The sequence below is a fragment of the Anomaloglossus baeobatrachus genome, chromosome 10 (assembly GCF_048569485.1).
Source record: "Anomaloglossus baeobatrachus isolate aAnoBae1 chromosome 10, aAnoBae1.hap1, whole genome shotgun sequence".
NCBI lineage: Eukaryota > Metazoa > Chordata > Amphibia > Anura > Aromobatidae > Anomaloglossus > Anomaloglossus baeobatrachus.
In genome coordinates, this window is record NC_134362.1 from 146,623,764 (window position 1) to 146,644,300 (window position 20,537).

Here is a 20,537-nt window from a genome sequence, read left to right on the forward strand (position 1 = left end):
CGTGTTTTCCTGGAGGGGTGGGGCTTATCGCGGCACACAGGGAGGGCGGGGCTTAGCGCTAAAAGAGCGCCAGAAGAAGTCAGTGTGCCTCCCTGCTGTCGGCAGTAAAAAACGGAGGGAAGGGAGCTTCTGTGACAGTTTTTCTCCCCCTCCCTCCAGTCAGCACACAGCTACCAGAAGATTATCTCTGCAGGAGTCCCTGCAATCAGCAAGGGACTCCCCCTCCTCCAGCCAGCAGGCAGCTAGAGGGAATAAACACTGAGTTTATGAGCCCTGGGAGCCCTCCCCCCGCCACCATTAGATTATCTCTGCAGGATTCCCTGCAATCAGCAAGGGACTTTCCCCTCCTCCAGCCAGCACGCAGCTATGATGGGAATAAAGACTGTAAATTCAGCAGTCCTGGGAGCCTTCCGTGCACCGTCTTTCTCCCTTTGTCTGGGAAACCAGTCAGGGGGATCTTACCTTAACACTGCCTCAGTCCAGGCAGTGGAAATAGCAGAGTCAGCCTGCTGTGTCTGGCCTCACAGGTGCAATGTATCAACTCAGAGCCTGCAAAGAGGGGCTGAGGAATTGGGTCTCTGCCCTGGGCTCTGGAAAATCTATGTCTGTGGGACCCGTCATCCAGTAAAAGGCAGCCCAGGATCCAGCGCCGCAGGAGGAGGTACGTGGAGGCAACACTCCGCGTTCCCGCCAGTTGATGGTAATGGGAGATCAGTCCCTAAGGGAAACCGTCGACCTCAAAAAAATAACAAAACCTTGAAAGGATGTGCCTCCTACAGACACTAAGCTAAAACTGAGGTTGCCTGGCCCGGCCAGGGAGTGTATACTGCAGAGGAGGAGCTAATGCTTTTTGCATCTACTTAGTGTCCTCCTATGGATAGGCAGCATAACACCCATGGTCCTGCGTCCCCCAATGAGGCGTCAGAGATAGTAGAACCCCTTTTAGATTACAGAGAGATCTGGCTGTAACTGTACAGGAAAAGTGGAAAGAATAACGTGACAGGTCAGTTACCGCATTGGTGTATTTCAGGGCAAAGCTCTTCATATTCCCAATGTAGATGTTGTTGTAGAAGTGGACCAGGTCTCCTCTCTCCTCTTCTTCCAGGTCACTCAGTCGTGTTGGGGTGGGGGGAGCGCTGCTGGGCTGGGGCACAGGCAGGGTACTACTGGAGCGCATCACTGGACTGGGCTCTCTGCTGCCTGCACAGAAACAGAAAGGAATCACTCCAAATACACAAAACAGCTTCTCTCTAAAGAGAGACAAGCCAATAAGACACTCGTTAGCCATCCATCCGGATAACAGCCTATAGCTGCCCAGACAGCCCCTTTATCCCATTTCTACAGGAATCTGTGTGCTACAATGACCCTTTATTTTTTGCTTTAAAACCATGTAATAAAATAACAATGGCACATTAGACCTCTCACCCGACTGTCATTGATCACTACGACTGCAGTGACTTAATTTCTCCCGCTAGTGATGGCGCAGGCACAGCGGTTTACGACCACCGCACGGATCATCACAGTAACCAGGCACGAGTCCTTGTCTATGAGTAATGTGTGACCTTACCCAGCTCTTTATTGGTATCAGTCTGGGAGACTGATTGTACATGGTCGCTTCCACCGGATTGTCGCCTCTTCCGGGATCTTATAAGGACACTTCTATATATCTAAGTATTAGAAAAAGAAATACAGTGGGACCTCGGTTTTCGAGTAACTTTGTGTGCGAGTATTTCGCTATACAAGCAAAGCTTGCTGTAAATTTGTAACTCAGTTTGTGTGCAATCTTTGCTGTACGAGCAAATACTCACTGCACACACTTCCGGTTCCGTACTTTCACCACGCTCTGACCTGCTCGTGCAGTCCACACAAACACACACAAACATGCACAAACACACACATATTATTCTCACCTTACCTTCCGTTCCATTGCCGGCCTCCCGGTTCTTGTAGTCCGCCGGTACAGGACGTGTATCAGGTAACTATCGCGACGAGGGAGGAACTTCCGCTGTCAGCCACTTCTCAAAGGCAGCGTACTGACCAATCAGAGGCAAGCGGCTCATGTCTTTGACGTCAGCGCGCTGGCAGCGGAAGCTCCGGCATCGGTCGAGATGGTTACCCGATACATATCCTGTACCGGCGGACTATAAGAACCATGAGGCCGGCGATGGAATGGAAGGTAAGGTGAGCATAATATGTGTTTGTGCATGTGTGGAATGGCACAATAGGGGACCAGGATTGGACAGTGAACAAGTTGTGGAACGAATTGTCTGAGCTTGCATTATTTCCTAGACGAGTAACTTGGTTTACAAGCTCCCAGAACGGATTGTTCTTGTAAACCAAGATTCCACCTTAGGTTCTTTAATGTAACAAAACAAAACAAAATTACTGTACGTTGTGTAAGCAAACTTTTCTCAGTCGGGTACAAGAATAGAGTAATATATGTAACCAAATATTATTCCTGGTGGACTACAGGGTGCACAGCGATGTCTCTCGATAAGTGCCTGCCAAGGATCAAGCAAAGTATTAACCATCAATAGATCATAACTATCACAGTATTAATGCACTGCAGGGTGCAGCAGGCCCCCATAATAAAAGCTCAGGCAGCACAAGTGTAAAATACTGATTAACAATTCAGAGCTTTTCTCTTACATGGTGTACAGCTCATTTCCATAGAGTGCATCCACTACAGCCTCACTCACACCTACCATTCATGGAGGGGGCAGTTGCGTAGAATTACAAATGCACAAGGATTGGTATAGGTCACACTTGTGGGGTTCACTTAAATAGTGCTCGGCAAACTGCTTGCTCTAATAGTATGGACGTCTAGACACTGTGCACTTAACATATCTGTGGTGATTGGCTTCCTATACAAGCATTATCTCTGTGCATTTGTAAAGCTGGTGTCACACTAAACGACAGCGACAACGACGTCGCTGTTACGTCACCATTTTCGGTGACGTAACAGCGACCTTGTAAGTCGCTGTTATGATCGCTGCTTAGCTGTCAAACACAGCAGAAGCATCGATCATAAGGTCGCTGTGCTACATGTTCAGAGAGCAGGGAGCCGCGCTTAGCGCTGGCTCCTTGCTCTCCTGCAGCACACATCGGGTTAATTAACCCGATGTGTGCTGCAGCTACATGTCACAGTTCAGAGAGCAGGGAGCCGCGCTTAGCGCTGGCTCCTTGCTCTCCTGCAGCACACATCGGGTTAATTAACCCGATGTGTGCTGCAGCTACATGTCACAGTTCAGAGAGCAGGGAGCCGCGCTTAGCGCTGGCTCCTTGCTCTCCTGCAGCACACATCGGGTTAATTAACCCGATGTGTGCTGCAGCTACATGTCACAGTGCAGAGAGCAGGGAGCCGCGCGCACTGCTTAGCGCTGGCTCCTTGTTCTCTTTGCTACAGTATACATCGGGTTAATTACCCGATGCGTACTGCAGCCACATGTCACAGTGCAGGAGCCGGCACTGGCAGCAAGAGCGGAGGCTGGTAACCAGCGTAAACATCGGGTAACCAGGGAAAGGTCTTCCCTTGGTTACCCGATGTTTACGCTGGTTACAGCTTACCGCAGCTGCCAGTGCCGGCTCCTGATCGCTTCATTTCGTCGCTCTCTCGCTGTCACACACAGCGATGTGTGTGTCACAGCGGGAGAGTGACGACCAAAAAATGAAGCTGGACATTCAGCAACGACCGGCGACCTCACAGCAGGGGCCAGGTCGTTGCTGGATGTCACACACAGCGACAGCGACGGGACGTCGCTGCAACGTCACAGAAAATGGTGACGTAGCAGCGACGTCGTTGTCGTCGTCGTTATGTGTGACACCAGCTTAATACTAGGCAACCACTCATACATAGGTATAAAAATAGGTATGTGAATGGGACTCGAGTGGTTGAATTCTATGGAAACAAGCTGTACACCATGTAAGATAAAAGCTCTCATTGCAGGTGAATGACAACTCAGAAAAAGCAAGTCAGTTGCAAATTTTCTTGTTTTAATGCTGTTTAGCTAACTAACACAAATTAATAACATAATAATAACCCTTTAACTATTCAGAAATTATGCAGGCCTGTGGAGCATTGTGTGCATGTGTGCCTCCTTCAACACAAAGCATAAAACTGATGGGCCCGTGATGCACGGGAGGGTGTATAGGCAGAGGGGAGGGGTTACACTTTTTAAAGTATAATACTTTGTGTGGCCTCCGGAGGCAGAAGCTATACACCCAATTGTCTGGGTCTCCCAATGGAGCGACAAAGAAAGCAAGTCAGTTGCAAATTTTCTTGTTTTAATGCTGTTTAGCTAACTAACACAAATTAATAACATAATAATAACCCTTTAACTATTCAGAAATTATGCAGGCCTGTGGAGCATTGTGTGCATGTGTGCCTCCTTCAACACAAAGCATAAAACTGATGGGCCCGTGATGCACGGGAGGGTGTATAGGCAGAGGGGAGGGGTTACACTTTTTAAAGTATAATACTTTGTGTGGCCTCCGGAGGCAGAAGCTATACACCCAATTGTCTGGGTCTCCCAATGGAGCGACAAAGAAAGCAAGTCAGTTGCAAATTTTCTTGTTTTAATGCTGTTTAGCTAACTAACACAAATTAATAACATAATAATAACCCTTTAACTATTCAGAAATTATGCAGGCCTGTGCGCGACACATTTGCCTTTATAAAGTTGCTAACGTGTGTGAAAATGTGCAACTTTTTGTTGACTTTCTAAATAATATATACCTAAATTGTGGCCAGTCATAGTCTTAAGAATTTCCGGTGAATGCAGAGTGCAGTGCACGGCTACCTAAGTCAGTCCCATAGATAAAGCCTAAAGCTGGTCTATTTGTGGTCGACTATTGTTCTTTTAACCAAGACACTCCAGTGCCTCGTTCTTGAGGAGAGTCCCGGAGGTTAAATCACCAGAGATCATATATTTATCACCAAAGCTGTAGAAAAATACATGGACTGTGCCTCCAAAAAAACATACTTTGATCACTTGTGACATTAGATGGATGTATGGTTTTTGGATGTGTGATCCATGTCCTTTTCTACAGCTATGGTGAATTTATCATCTATCCTATGGATGGTTACTTTTACTTGGTGGTAAGTTTATTGTTCCAAGTCCATTTTTGGCTTTGTACTTACATGACTCTTAGCATGAGGCTGCGTACGATAACATCTCATGATGTTGTGGAAGGAGGTGTCTTCTTTTGTCACCTAAGAAACAAATTATATATATAAATGTATTGAATAAAACTTGTTTAAATCAGAGAATTTTTATTTTATTTGAAAAAATGAATAAATTCCGTAATTTAAGAAATAAAAGTTATTTTTCCCCTGCCTCACCTTGGCCATCACATACACGGCACACATCAGAAGCTGGTCCAGATGTCGGCCCTTCATCAGGTCTGGACAATGGACGAGGGAAAACTCAAAGCAAGTCCAGATCTTCTTCCGAAGGTCATCAGAAATCTCTAGCTTGTGGCAGAGGTCACGGAGACGAACACTGGCTAAATGGTAGACCTGGGAATAGGACACATCAGAGAATGAACACTTACGTGGCCGGCTTGGGATCCATACTCTTTAGATAGCGGATATACAGCTTCCTGTGGTGGATACATTCCCATTAACACTTGCAGACTGGAACAGCGGCTTGTTTCCAACCAGCCCGATACTCCCCACTCCCCCAGATCTGTGCAATTTGTAACTTTTTGAGCTCGTACCTTTCTGCAGAAAAGAGCCAGCGACCCGACTTTCTTCAGTTTGTTGGTGACATGCTGTGGTCCTGGAGAAGGTGCCACCTGAGGGATCGTTACTTGTCCTGCGACCTGCATCTGTTGTGTGGTCATCGGACCCGCGAGAGCCTGGGCGGTGAGGGGTTGAATGGACGTGGAAACATTACGAGCCTGTCCACTCACACTGACTTGTACTGGGAAAAACGTGATCCCGCCATTCTCATTGGCAATGCCTGACACAAAGATAATAAAAAGGAGGAGACGGTCATCACCTGGGAGGAACTCACTTCTACCAGATTTTTGACCGTCTGTAGGTCTCACCTTGTACCGGGATAGTGAGGGTTTGCCCGTTATTTGCAGTTACTGTGGCAGTGGCCATCGTTACCAGGGTCTGGCCAGGAATAGGAGGCGCAGTAGATTCAGCCGTGGAGTGTGGGGATGCTTGTGCCGGACTCCCTTCGTCAGACGGACTATCAGCATCAACGAACAGACGCCGGCGTGCCGTGCCAGCTATAGGCGAACTATATCGCTCCAACAATGTAGGCGAAGAAGAAGTAAGGTCTGCCGGTATAAAGGACAAATTACAAGATGCTGGGACACATACTTGAGTTTAGGTGATTAACAGGTTTATGTAAACCTCACTCACTTTTTCCCAGACCAGCTGCATCTGCCCGGATCTCATTGACTCGTTTTGCGCTAAGAGGAGCGGATGATCCCGGTATGCCGCTACCAACAGCTCCTTCAAAATGATGGGAGTGCATTACCTGTACAAAATAGGCAAAGATTGATTCATGATGTGGGAATTCATTAAAATCTTAAGGTCCAGACGATTTTTTTGTTACTTGCACTCCCCCCCTTTATTTTAAAAGGGGAAAAAAGTGTGGTGATTCTAATTGTTATGGGTTTTGTTTTATTTTTTTACTTTTTTAATATTTTTTTTACTTTTGTAGTCCTCTTAGGACAATTGACAATTAAATTCCCCTATCACTTGACCTACCCTGAAAATAAGCCCTAGTAGGATTTTGAGGGCTTTTTGTAGTATGCTTAAAATATGAGCCGTACTCCAAATATAAGCCCTACACAATAAAACTTTAGTACTACTGTATATAGCAAGCCAGACGCTGGCAATCTTAGCACTCTCAAGACAGGCATGGGGGGTTTCAACAGGCCCCCTGGCTGTCACAGCAACCCATAAATGCGTTGGGGATCCAATGGTAACATCCCTGTTGCTGTTGGAGGCATTTGATGGCTGAATAACCGTCATCTGCTGGGAATAAGGCGGGCTCAGCTCCTGAGCCTGCTCCGTTACCCCACTCCTGATGAGTGCCTTTCATATACAGCACTTGTCCTTAAAAGTTTAAAGAAAGGTTTGTCACAACCCTAAAGCAGCTTCAAGATGTCGTCAAAAAAACTCTTATACCTCTTCGCAGAGTGGAACTTTTCCATCCTTGTCTTTAATCTTGTCCCACAGAGGAGAGTCCGGAGCCCACGCCATGCTCTCCAGAATCTGCTCTTCTATCTGGTTCAGGTGCTTTACTACTTCTCTACATAAACCGTCTTCTGCCTTGATAACGAGCTCAATTACCTGCAATAAAGAAAAAAAATAGGTCACATGTCATTGTTTAACCCCTTCCTGACAACAGAATGTAATAGTATGGTCTATAACCCCCATACACAGACAAACATTGCCAAATGTGTTATTAAACCCCAAAAACTATGTAGATATTGTATTTTTGCCCCATTTTACCTCAATTGGATTTTTTTCCCCCCCAATTTTTATTTAATTATATGTATTATACTAGTCCCATTATAAGAGGAGGAGACGCAGCGTCTGCCGCACCCCACGAGGGCTTCCCTCATTATGTGAGCGGAGTAATCCCTGCACAGGATGGTCCCTGCCGCATGGAGTAGGATCAGTCTCGCAATCTTAGTATCTTTGTTACACACCGGAGTTACCCTTTAATGTGCTCACGTTAATATCAGGACAGAGGTGTTATTTATCTTCTATACGTACCTTGTAAAAATGGTAGGGGGCCAGGTCAAACATGACTATTACCCGCGGGAAAGTGCCAGGGGGTTTGTATGAAAAGATGATGACTTCCAGGCAGCAGGCTATGAGGGACTTGTGGAAGATCTCCTGCTCCAGGATATTCTGCAAAAAACAAGATACATGGCCAACACATCAGAAATAGTCATCTCATGTGGAAATACAGAACCAGACCCGATTTGTTTGACTCGCTTATTCCATAGCACTTTACAGACAAATGGAGAAAGACAGACTCCTTTGCAGATATTGTCCTTGTTGAAATTTTAATCCAGCACCCCAGTGCTGCAAGGTTACAGTACTAACCACTGAGCCACCGGGCCAGGCTACAGTGCTACCCAATAAGCAAGGCTACAGTGCCAACCACTGAGCCACCGGGCCAGGCTACAGTGCCAACCCACTGAGCAAGGCTACAGTGCTAACCACTGAGCCACCGGGCCAGGCTACAGTGCTAACCACTGAGCCACCGGGCCAGGCTACAGTGCTAACCCACTGAGCCACCTGGCAAGGCTACAGTGCTAACCCACTGAGCCACCTGGCAAGGCTACAGTGCTAACCCACTGAGCCACCTGGCAAGGCTACAGTGCTAACCCACTGAGCCACCTGGCAAGGCAACAGTGCTAACCCACTGAGCCACCTGGCAAGGCAACAGTGCTAACCCACTGAGCCACCTGGCAAGGCAACAGTGCTAACCCACTGAGCCACCTGGCAAGGCAACAGTGCTAACCCACTGAGCCACCTGGCAAGGCAACAGTGCTAACCCACTGAGCCACCTGGCAAGGCTACAGTGCTAACCCACTGAGCCACCTGGCAAGGCTACAGTGCTAACCCACTGAGCCACCTGGCAAGGCTACAGTGCTAACCACTGAGCCACCGGGTTAGGTTATAGTGTTAACCACTGAGCCCTGGGCAAAGCTACAGTGCTAACCATTCAGCCACAAAGCAAATCTACAGTGCTAACCACTGAGACACCAAGCAAAGCTACAGTGCTAACCACTGAGCAACTGGCTGTACAAGGCTGCAGTGCTAACCACTGAGTCATCAAGGTAGGCTACAGTGCTAATCACTGAGAACCCGGGCAAGGCTACAGTGGTACCCACTGAGCCATAACTCTGCCAAATAAAACAATTCTACTAAACTCCACAGCATTTTTCGATAATACTGGACTGGTCGTAACCACAAATTATACATCCTTTATGAGATATCATTACTATATTTTTCCCCTGTGAAATTATTTGGGGTTAAAAAATATTTTTTTTGCAATTAATTTTATTAAAAATGTTGCCAAGCTTGCCTTCTATACCCCTTTTTTTCACTATCTATTGCTTATGCAGAATGAGTTATCTGAGAATCTGTCAGTGAACACAAACTCTGTATTTTCTTGAGCTCCTCTCAGCTAATTGTTTTACTACAGACCCCATGAGAGTTAAAGGGAATCTTTCAGCAGGTTTTTGCTATCTCATCTGAGAGCAGCATGATGGAGGCAAAGAGATTCTGAATCCAACAATGTATCACTTAGATAACTGGCTGCAGCTGTTCTGACACAATCAGAATTTTTAGCTTTAGCCATGTAGCAGAGCTGAGACAGCTGCCCCCGCTCACACCAGACTCTGTATAGACATTGTACATTGACAGTGAGGTGTCAATCACAGAAGGGGGGTGCTGAGCTGGCATTCATGTGAATTTGTAGTCTGAGCAATGATAAGTCATGCAGTTTAAAAAAACCATAGCAAATAAACAACAGATCTGTGACAACACAGGCATCCCTGAATTCTCTGTGTTAACCCTTGCAGCATGCGATCTTCAGCTTACATAGCAAAAACCTGCTGAATGATTCCCTTTAAATGAGCAGGAAAAGAAAGCCTGTACAAACAAAACAGTAGAAAATGTTTAATGAAACCCAATTACATAAATTATTTTAGCTTAGAAAAGAAAAATAAAAGTCAAAGGTGGATAAGTCTAAGCTGGTGTCAGGAAATAGTTATGCAAACAGGCTCTTTGCTGAGAAAGACAGCAGGGTGAGCTTTAGTGCCAACTATTGGAGAAGTCAATACAGACCCATTAAAGATGGTGGACACAGAGCGTAAGCCCAACATACACACTAGACTACTGTCGGCCGAACAAGCTGATATAGAAGGCTTTATCCAACAGTCTAATCTTAACGGGGGCCCTTGATTTAAGGATCCGGCATGTTTTCGGACTCTCAGTCCTTTTGCTGTATAAGAGATAAGCCACCATCGGGCATGTCTGGCAGAGCGAGTCCTCCTGTGTAGGGGAGAGTTGGGCGAGGTAGCTGCTGGCCAAACCATTGCTCAGTCAATAGCTATCAAAACTGTATGGAGACTTTAGGATTAAGTCAAACCAGTATCCTCTCCTAAAAGGAAGAGATCTCAATTGGAGACATGTTTCAGGGTCCTAGCCCCTCATCAGTGCAAAGAAGGCGAAAGGTTGGCTGCGTGAGAGATGTTCAAAGAAAGGTGGAGTAAGGTTTCTCCAAGCCGGTAATGGGAGATTCATAGGCCATCAATGATGGACAACCCCTTTAAGGCCCTTCTTTTTTTTTGTATTTGAGTTGCACCATTATCTTTTGACTTTCCCCTTTCAGGAATATTTTATTTGACACTGAATGTTTTCACTTACAGACAGGTCCACATCTCCCAGACGTTTCTTTTCCCGCTCGACAACAGATTCCACAACCTTGTAATACAGCGCCTCTGCCAGCCGGAAGTATTTTTTTGCAATGTCTGGAAAATATTTAAAGTTCATATAAAACCATGAAAAGCCATCAATAAAAACTTAAACTGTTTGTCTCAACCTCTTAAATGAGCAAAATTGTAAAGGGGTTCCTAAAAACAATCAGTTTTCCAATTTTACTCTTATCTTCCAAGAGGGAGGTGTTGTTTAATTCTATTGGGTACTATGTGTTGCCACGGTTACTGACCAGCTTTGCACCAAAGGTAATCTAATCTCCTAGGCTATGAGTGCAGCGCTGACAAGCTTTTTGCTGCAGAGCTTTTAGGTGCTGATCAGAGATGACAGGATTGCTGCCCCTGCTTGCAACATTGGAAAGCTCACAGCTTGGGCCAACAGCGTAACAATAAAAGGAGAAGATCAATCATTATTGTTCTAGATATCGAGGCCCAAAACATCAATGTTGAAAAGATTAGCTTTAAAATGGTTAAGCACCATACATTCATTGAATGCATGGTTAAAGCTCCTGCCATCTAGTAGTAGCAGGTCTGGTTTCAAGCTGTCAGACAAAGCTGAGGGCCCTGTAGAGAAGACAGATACGGTTTATTAACGCTTCTGTCTTATTTTATACTAATAAAGCTGTAAAACTTTGCCATTATATGATCACTGGGCGTCTGCCCTGTAAAGCATATACACTAGGTCGTAGTAGACTCCGATCAGTTTGGCCAGTGATGTTTGGCATAGCAGGGAGCCATTTTCCCCTGTAACTGGGGCTCCCAAGTTGCCTATCCTCCTCTAATAAGAAGGCCACCAGACAATGATGGCACCTGTGCAGAATCTCGGAGAGATGAGACATGCCTTTAGTTAGGGGCCTAATATCCTGATGACAAGTTCCCTTTGATAAGTTACATCTCTAAAATGATGGACACTATAAAGCCCTGGATACAACATTCATATATACAGCAGAAGACGCCATCCTCCATACCTCTGCAGTGCTGGCTCTCTCCGCCTTGTGACAGTGTGTGCTCACAAAACACATCAAACATTTCCTTTAGGCACTTAGTAATGGTTTGTGTAGGGTTTCTGGAACAGGCACTGCAAATCACATGGAAAAAAATATCTTATTAAGTCAATTCCCTCCAGCCACTGTGCCTTTACAATGTATTTCAGACAACTTGGTATCATTTTACAGAATGTGATCAACATACAATCACTCCAAAGTGAAGTCACTAAGCGTCTCCCTTTTGTCGGACTTGTTGTGCCCTGTCTGTTGTCAAGTATAATCCTTCCCTAGCAGCAGAGCCAGATTATGGCAGTGATGGTGAACTTTTGTCTCTCAGAATAGGCAAACTATTAGATAAATGGTAGCTGGAAAATAAGAATAAGGAAGTCCTAGCTCCTATAGTGCTGGCAGATTGCTCATAAATAAGAACCACCCACTCATTAATAGTACATGACAAGTTATAAAGCATCATCATCAGGACAGTTCTTGAACCTGTTAGGTTAGTATGTGAAGCAAAAGATGGTTTAACTTCATGTGGGGAAGGACAACCGCAATTCTTTTCTGAATAATTTTGTATGATAGGAAGTCTGGCAGCCCTGACACCCAGTATAATCTAACCACAAAGTGTTGTAGAGGATATAAGCCCTATAAAAATTGTATCTTTAGTGAAATTTAAATAAATATGCTATATAGGGTGTTCGGTGCACCCTGGGCGTGACCAAGAAGCTCCGTGCACCACTCCGCCCACCGGTGTGCATGTCTCCACCTTCCTCACTGGTGATTGACCTGTGATTCCTCTGCAGACAACGCTCATTCTACACAAGCCAGGACTGTCAATCGTCAGTGAGGGAGGGAGGGATGTAAAATCAATGAATGGAGCGGTGTAATGAGCCACTTGGCCACACCTAGGGTGCACCCTAAATAACATATCTGGTTACACTTGAGCTGGTGCAGAATGGAGGCGGTGATTAGGAAACCAGAGCCGAACCTTAACATCTGCTGCAGTTTGTCACTGGGCGCAGCTTTCAGACCAGACAGAATAGCAAAGAGGCGGCTGACACAGTATGTGGCGCTTGAGACGGGGGTCTGGAATGAAGCGTTCTCCTTCACGTATTTCAGACTGGTAAGAGGCGTCGAGATCCGTAACGACTTCATCTGAAGGGAAGGAAAAAAGAGTGAACAGAGGAAGCCGACATTTTCTATCATGTTCTATAGAACAATCATCATCTGGATTCTGACGGCCCAATAAATCACATCACACAGAGAAACATTAGGACATTTATTTTTGGAGTTTTACTCGCAGGAGACCAATTTCGACAGAGTGTTTTGTAAATTTGCAAATTTCCTTCAAGAATCAAAGTGGCAAAATTATTGGACGATGCTTAAAATCGTTCACTGTGATTAGACAGAACCATGGATTCATCACTGATCTGTCACGGATGAAACAGTGATGTGGTTTCTGGCTATCAAAGGTCACAGTGTCTGGCTGTGCAGAATGCTCCCTAACTTTCCATTGTTCCTGCTGTTAATATTCATTGTACTCGGTAGCTTTCCTGCTGGATTCATCCCTTCCCCTTTAGCATTATCTTGGTGTTTAAATCCCCCTTCCTTCCTTGGACTGTTGCTGGTGATAATTTCAGTTCATTCAAGCCTTGGTTGCAAGCAGATGGCTTGTACTCCTCTATGGTATCGTTGCTAAAAACTTTGCTGAACCTCTAACAGACTACCAGAATCATCTGTGGTTAAGTAGTTCATGTATTTTGCCCTTGTGTTTTCTCCTTGTGTGTTGTCTAGTGTTTAGTGGGATTGACGAAGAGCTCATCTCACCAGTTCCCTATTTAGGGTCCAGCACTAGGGATACCTAGGGTCAGGTATTCGGCTCGGTGCAACCTATCTAGGGTGTGAGGGACCCCAGAGACCAGTGGTAGGTTTGGTCAGGGGTCACCATCTTCCAATTCCCTAGACACAGGCTTTCCCTTCCCTTTCGCCGTCCGCTTGGTACTTCCCTGTACCTAGCATGACACAATCATTAATTGATATATTGGGGATGTATGGGGCGCCAGCACTTATAGGCCAGAATCACACTTGCTAGTGCCTCGCGTGTTTCTCGCGCGAGTCTCTCATGGTAGAACCCGGCATGGCCGCACACTATGCATACAGGAGCGTCTGAGCTGCATAGAGATACATGCAACCGACCCGCTCCTGTCAGGGGAGTGCGCAGCCATGCCGGGCTCTACCATGAGAGACTCATGCGAGGCACTAGCAAGTGTGATTCTGGCCATACACAGCCATCACTCCATACAACTCCTGTCTATGTCTCCCTTTCTAGTGATCTGTGGAGGAAAGGATCTACAGACCGAGACATCCACATCATCTAGGTAAGGCTACATACTCCACAACTGGTTTTCACTCCCCATGCAGCATGGCGTACAGGCAATCCTGAGCATGCTCCATTACAGAAAGTCTCCACTTGTAAGTGCAGAAATCTATCTTCCTTGCCTATTAGCCGCCATATTTACCCTGTCGACGTGTTGCTGTAAATGGTAGGACACCTGCTCCCTCTCGGAGGACTCCGCTCCCAGCTCAGGATTCAGACAGCGGCCTACGCTTCCGATCTCTTCCTCCACATCCTCCAGGAAGACGCGCTCATCCAGGTGACCGGCAGACAGCACAAACACCTCGTAGGTCTTTTTAATGGCTTTCCTGCAGAAGATTACATGTACTGACCGATATGGTTGACATCGCTGAAGACTACATACGAGGAGGAATGAAACTTACAAACTGTCTGCAAAATTTCCTGGATCCAAAAACCCAGTAAGGGATTCCGACTTTCCTTTGAGCACCTGCGAGATCAAAACACACACCTTTATTCCCTTTACTACAGAAAAGGCTTAATATTAGGTAATAAGTGATGGGCCTGTGTGCGCGCCTCTGGATAAGTGCCTCATAAGTGTCAGAAATATACCAGAAATGAAATGTAATTCTATGGCCTAACTCTCCATGGTCCCCATTCATCTCTGATTCTGACAATCCATCTGTCTCATTCACAGGTATGACCGTCCAGTTGTTCTATGCATCTGAATTTCCTGACTTGACTTTAATCTCCTCACCTGCATACACATTTAAAGTCCCTTTGCTTTTGGTACGCTAACCTGCTGTTTTACTGTTGTATAATTAGTTAAATCCTGTCTGTATTTATTCATTTTTTTTTCTCTCCTTTGAGTGCTTCCTACCTGTTTGTAATTCTTTCATGTGCCTCACCCCTGCTGGTCAGCTGATGTTCATCTGGGTCAATGAGACATGTATATAAGTACTGCACTAGGTCTATGACCGTGGTCTGTGTGCGTGCCTCTGGATAAGTGCCTCATAAGTGTCAGAAATATACCAGAAATGAAATGTAATTCTATGGCCTAACTCTCCATGGTCCCCATTCATCTCTGATTCTGACAATCCATCTGTCTCATTCACAGGTATGACCGTCCAGTTGTTCTATGCATCTGAATTTCCTGACTTGACTTTAATCTCCTCACCTGCATACACATTTAAAGTCCCTTTGCTTTTGGTACGCTAACCTGCTGTTTTACTGTTGTATAATTAGTTAAATCCTGTCTGTATTTATTCATTTTTTTTTCTCTCCTTTGAGTGCTTCCTACCTGTTTGTAATTCTTTCATGTGCCTCACCCCTGCTGGTCAGCTGATGTTCATCTGGGTCAATGAGACATGTATATAAGTACTGCACTAGGTCTATGACCGTGGTCTGTGTGCGTGCCTCTGGATAAGTGCCTCATAAGTGTCAGAAATATACCAGAAATGAAATGTAATTCTATGGCCTAACTCTCCATGGTCCCCATTCATCTCTGATTCTGACAATCCATCTGTCTCATTCACAGGTATGACCGTCCAGTTGTTCTATGCATCTGAATTTCCTGACTTGACTTTAATCTCCTCACCTGCATACACATTTAAAGTCCCTTTGCTTTTGGTACGCTAACCTGCTGTTTTACTGTTGTATAATTAGTTAAATCCTGTCTGTATTTATTCATTTTTTTTTCTCTCCTTTGAGTGCTTCCTACCTGTTTGTAATTCTTTCATGTGCCTCACCCCTGCTGGTCAGCTGATGTTCATCTGGGTCAATGAGACATGTATATAAGTACTGCACTAGGTCTATGACCGTGGTCTGTGTGCGTGCCTCTGGATAAGTGCCTCATAAGTGTCAGAAATATACCAGAAATGAAATGTAATTCTATGGCCTAACTCTCCATGGTCCCCATTCATCTCTGATTCTGACAATCCATCTGTCTCATTCACAGGTATGACCGTCCAGTTGTTCTATGCATCTGAATTTCCTGACTTGACTTTAATCTCCTCACCTGCATACACATTTAAAGTCCCTTTGCTTTTGGTACGCTAACCTGCTGTTTTACTGTTGTATAATTAGTTAAATCCTGTCTGTATTTATTCATTTTTTTTTCTCTCCTTTGAGTGCTTCCTACCTGTTTGTAATTCTTTCATGTGCCTCACCCCTGCTGGTCAGCTGATGTTCATCTGGGTCAATGAGACATGTATATAAGTACTGCACTAGGTCTATGACCGTGGTCTGTGTGCGTGCCTCTGGATAAGTGCCTCATAAGTGTCAGAAATATACCAGAAATGAAATGTAATTCTATGGCCTAACTCTCCATGGTCCCCATTCATCTCTGATTCTGACAATCCATCTGTCTCATTCACAGGTATGACCGTCCAGTTGTTCTATGCATCTGAATTTCCTGACTTGACTTTAATCTCCTCACCTGCATACACATTTAAAGTCCCTTTGCTTTTGGTACGCTAACCTGCTGTTTTACTGTTGTATAATTAGTTAAATCCTGTCTGTATTTATTCATTTTTTTTTCTCTCCTTTGAGTGCTTCCTACCTGTTTGTAATTCTTTCATGTGCCTCACCCCTGCTGGTCAGCTGATGTTCATCTGGGTCAATGAGACATGTATATAAGTACTGCACTAGGTCTATGACCGTGGTCTGTGTGCGTGCCTCTGGATAAGTGCCTCATAAGTGTCAGAAATATACCAGAAATGAAATGTAATTCTATGGCCTAACTCTCCATGGTCCCCATTCATCTCTGATTCTGACAATCCATCTGTCTCATTCACAGGTATGACCGTCCAGTTGTTCTATGCATCTGAATTTCCTGACTTGACTTTAATCTCCTCACCTGCATACACATTTAAAGTCCCTTTGCTTTTGGTACGCTAACCTGCTGTTTTACTGTTGTATAATTAGTTAAATCCTGTCTGTATTTATTCATTTTTTTTTCTCTCCTTTGAGTGCTTCCTACCTGTTTGTAATTCTTTCATGTGCCTCACCCCTGCTGGTCAGCTGATGTTCATCTGGGTCAATGAGACATGTATATAAGTACTGCACTAGGTCTATGACCGTGGTCTGTGTGCGTGCCTCTGGATAAGTGCCTCATAAGTGTCAGAAATATACCAGAAATGAAATGTAATTCTATGGCCTAACTCTCCATGGTCCCCATTCATCTCTGATTCTGACAATCCATCTGTCTCATTCACAGGTATGACCGTCCAGTTGTTCTATGCATCTGAATTTCCTGACTTGACTTTAATCTCCTCACCTGCATACACATTTAAAGTCCCTTTGCTTTTGGTACGCTAACCTGCTGTTTTACTGTTGTATAATTAGTTAAATCCTGTCTGTATTTATTCATTTTTTTTTCTCTCCTTTGAGTGCTTCCTACCTGTTTGTAATTCTTTCATGTGCCTCACCCCTGCTGGTCAGCTGATGTTCATCTGGGTCAATGAGACATGTATATAAGTACTGCACTAGGTCTATGACCGTGGTCTGTGTGCGTGCCTCTGGATAAGTGCCTCATAAGTGTCAGAAATATACCAGAAATGAAATGTAATTCTATGGCCTAACTCTCCATGGTCCCCATTCATCTCTGATTCTGACAATCCATCTGTCTCATTCACAGGTATGACCGTCCAGTTGTTCTATGCATCTGAATTTCCTGACTTGACTTTAATCTCCTCACCTGCATACACATTTAAAGTCCCTTTGCTTTTGGTACGCTAACCTGCTGTTTTACTGTTGTATAATTAGTTAAATCCTGTCTGTATTTATTCATTTTTTTTTCTCTCCTTTGAGTGCTTCCTACCTGTTTGTAATTCTTTCATGTGCCTCACCCCTGCTGGTCAGCTGATGTTCATCTGGGTCAATGAGACATGTATATAAGTACTGCACTAGGTCTATGACCGTGGTCTGTGTGCGTGCCTCTGGATAAGTGCCTCATAAGTGTCAGAAATATACCAGAAATGAAATGTAATTCTATGGCCTAACTCTCCATGGTCCCCATTCATCTCTGATTCTGACAATCCATCTGTCTCATTCACAGGTATGACCGTCCAGTTGTTCTATGCATCTGAATTTCCTGACTTGACTTTAATCTCCTCACCTGCATACACATTTAAAGTCCCTTTGCTTTTGGTACGCTAACCTGCTGTTTTACTGTTGTATAATTAGTTAAATCCTGTCTGTATTTATTCATTTTTTTTTCTCTCCTTTGAGTGCTTCCTACCTGTTTGTAATTCTTTCATGTGCCTCACCCCTGCTGGTCAGCTGATGTTCATCTGGGTCAATGAGACATGTATATAAGTACTGCACTAGGTCTATGACCGTGGTCTGTGTGCGTGCCTCTGGATAAGTGCCTCATAAGTGTCAGAAATATACCAGAAATGAAATGTAATTCTATGGCCTAACTCTCCATGGTCCCCATTCATCTCTGATTCTGACAATCCATCTGTCTCATTCACAGGTATGACCGTCCAGTTGTTCTATGCATCTGAATTTCCTGCTTTGAGTTTAATCTCCTCACCTGCATATACATTTAAAGTCCCTTTGCTATTGGTACGCTAACCTGCTGTTTTACTGTTGTATAATTAGTTAAATCCTGTCTGTATTTATTCATTTTTTTTTCTCTCCTTTGAGTGCTTCCTACCTGTTTGTAATTCTTTCATGTGCCTCACCCCTGCTGGTCAGCTGATGTTCATCTGGGTCAATGAGACATGTATATAAGTACTGCACTAGGTCTATGACCGTGGTCTGTGTGCGTGCCTCTGGATAAGTGCCTCATAAGTGTCAGAAATATACCAGAAATGAAATGTAATTCTATGGCCTAACTCTCCATGGTCCCCATTCATCTCTGATTCTGACAATCCATCTGTCTCATTCACAGGTATGACCGTCCAGTTGTTCTATGCATCTGAATTTCCTGACTTGACTTTAATCTCCTCACCTGCATACACATTTAAAGTCCCTTTGCTTTTGGTACGCTAACCTGCTGTTTTACTGTTGTATAATTAGTTAAATCCTGTCTGTATTTATTCATTTTTTTTTCTCTCCTTTGAGTGCTTCCTACCTGTTTGTAATTCTTTCATGTGCCTCACCCCTGCTGGTCAGCTGATGTTCATCTGGGTCAATGAGACATGTATATAAGTACTGCACTAGGTCTATGACCGTGGTCTGTGTGCGTGCCTCTGGATAAGTGCCTCATAAGTGTCAGAAATATACCAGAAATGAAATGTAATTCTATGGCCTAACTCTCCATGGTCCCCATTCATCTCTGATTCTGACAATCCATCTGTCTCATTCACAGGTATGACCGTCCAGTTGTTCTATGCATCTGAATTTCCTGACTTGACTTTAATCTCCTCACCTGCATACACATTTAAAGTCCCTTTGCTTTTGGTACGCTAACCTGCTGTTTTACTGTTGTATAATTAGTTAAATCCTGTCTGTATTTATTCATTTTTTTTTCTCTCCTTTGAGTGCTTCCTACCTGTTTGTAATTCTTTCATGTGCCTCACCCCTGCTGGTCAGCTGATGTTCATCTGGGTCAATGAGACATGTATATAAGTACTGCACTAGGTCTATGACCGTGGTCTGTGTGCGTGCCTCTGGATAAGTGCCTCATAAGTGTCAGAAATATACCAGAAATGAAATGTAATTCTATGGCCTAACTCTCCATGGTCCCCATTCATCTCTGATTCTGACAATCCATCTGTCTCATTCACAGGTATGACCGTCCAGTTGTTCTATGCATCTGAATTTCCTGACTTGACTTTAATCTCCTCACCTGCATACACATTTAAAGTCCCTTTGCTTTTGGTACGCTAACCTGCTGTTTTACTGTTGTATAATTAGTTAAATCCTGTCTGTATTTATTCATTTTTTTTTCTCTCCTTTGAGTGCTTCCTACCTGTTTGTAATTCTTTCATGTGCCTCACCCCTGCTGGTCAGCTGATGTTCATCTGGGTCAATGAGACATGTATATAAGTACTGCACTAGGTCTATGACCGTGGTCTGTGTGCGTGCCTCTGGATAAGTGCCTCATAAGTGTCAGAAATATACCAGAAATGAAATGTAATTCTATGGCCTAACTCTCCATGGTCCCCATTCATCTCTGATTCTGACAATCCATCTGTCTCATTCACAGGTATGACCGTCCAGTTGTTCTATGCATCTGAATTTCCTGACTTGACTTTAATCTCCTCACCTGCATACACATTTAAAGTCCCTTTGCTTTTGGTACGCTAACCTGCTGTTTTACTGTTGTATAATTAGTTAAATCCTGTCTGTATTTATTCATTTTTTTTTCTCTCCTTTGAGTGCTTCCTACCTGTTTGTAATTCTTTCATGTGCCTCACCCCTGCTGGTCAGCTGATGTTCATCTGGGTCAATGAGACATGTATATAAGTACTGCACTAGGTCTATGACCGTGGTCTGTGTGCGTGCCTCTGGATAAGTGCCTCATAAGTGTCAGAAATATACCAGAAATGAAATGTAATTCTATGGCCTAACTCTCCATGGTCCCCATTCATCTCTGATTCTGACAATCCATCTGTCTCATTCACAGGTATGACCGTCCAGTTGTTCTATGCATCTGAATTTCCTGACTTGACTTTAATCTCCTCACCTGCATACACATTTAAAGTCCCTTTGCTTTTGGTACGCTAACCTGCTGTTTTACTGTTGTATAATTAGTTAAATCCTGT

General features: G+C 44.4%; 1 protein-coding gene across 1 annotated transcript in view; it reads right to left on the reverse strand.

Annotated features, from left to right (window-relative positions):
• The window catches only part of RBL2 (RB transcriptional corepressor like 2), a 166,733-nt gene that overhangs the window by 14,533 nt on the left and 131,663 nt on the right, over positions 1-20,537 (reverse strand). The window contains exons 7-20 of the mRNA XM_075325723.1: positions 14,247-14,311; positions 13,988-14,171; positions 12,457-12,623; positions 11,451-11,560; positions 10,415-10,518; positions 7,745-7,882; positions 7,151-7,315; positions 6,377-6,494; positions 6,052-6,291; positions 5,719-5,963; positions 5,342-5,518; positions 5,141-5,212; positions 1,568-1,667; positions 1,013-1,200 (exon numbers count right to left, since the gene is read on the reverse strand). Coding sequence (XP_075181838.1) covers positions 1,013-1,200; positions 1,568-1,667; positions 5,141-5,212; positions 5,342-5,518; positions 5,719-5,963; positions 6,052-6,291; positions 6,377-6,494; positions 7,151-7,315; positions 7,745-7,882; positions 10,415-10,518; positions 11,451-11,560; positions 12,457-12,623; positions 13,988-14,171; positions 14,247-14,311 — 2,073 coding nt within the window. The remainder of the gene's footprint in view (positions 1-1,012; positions 1,201-1,567; positions 1,668-5,140; positions 5,213-5,341; positions 5,519-5,718; positions 5,964-6,051; positions 6,292-6,376; positions 6,495-7,150; positions 7,316-7,744; positions 7,883-10,414; positions 10,519-11,450; positions 11,561-12,456; positions 12,624-13,987; positions 14,172-14,246; positions 14,312-20,537) is intronic.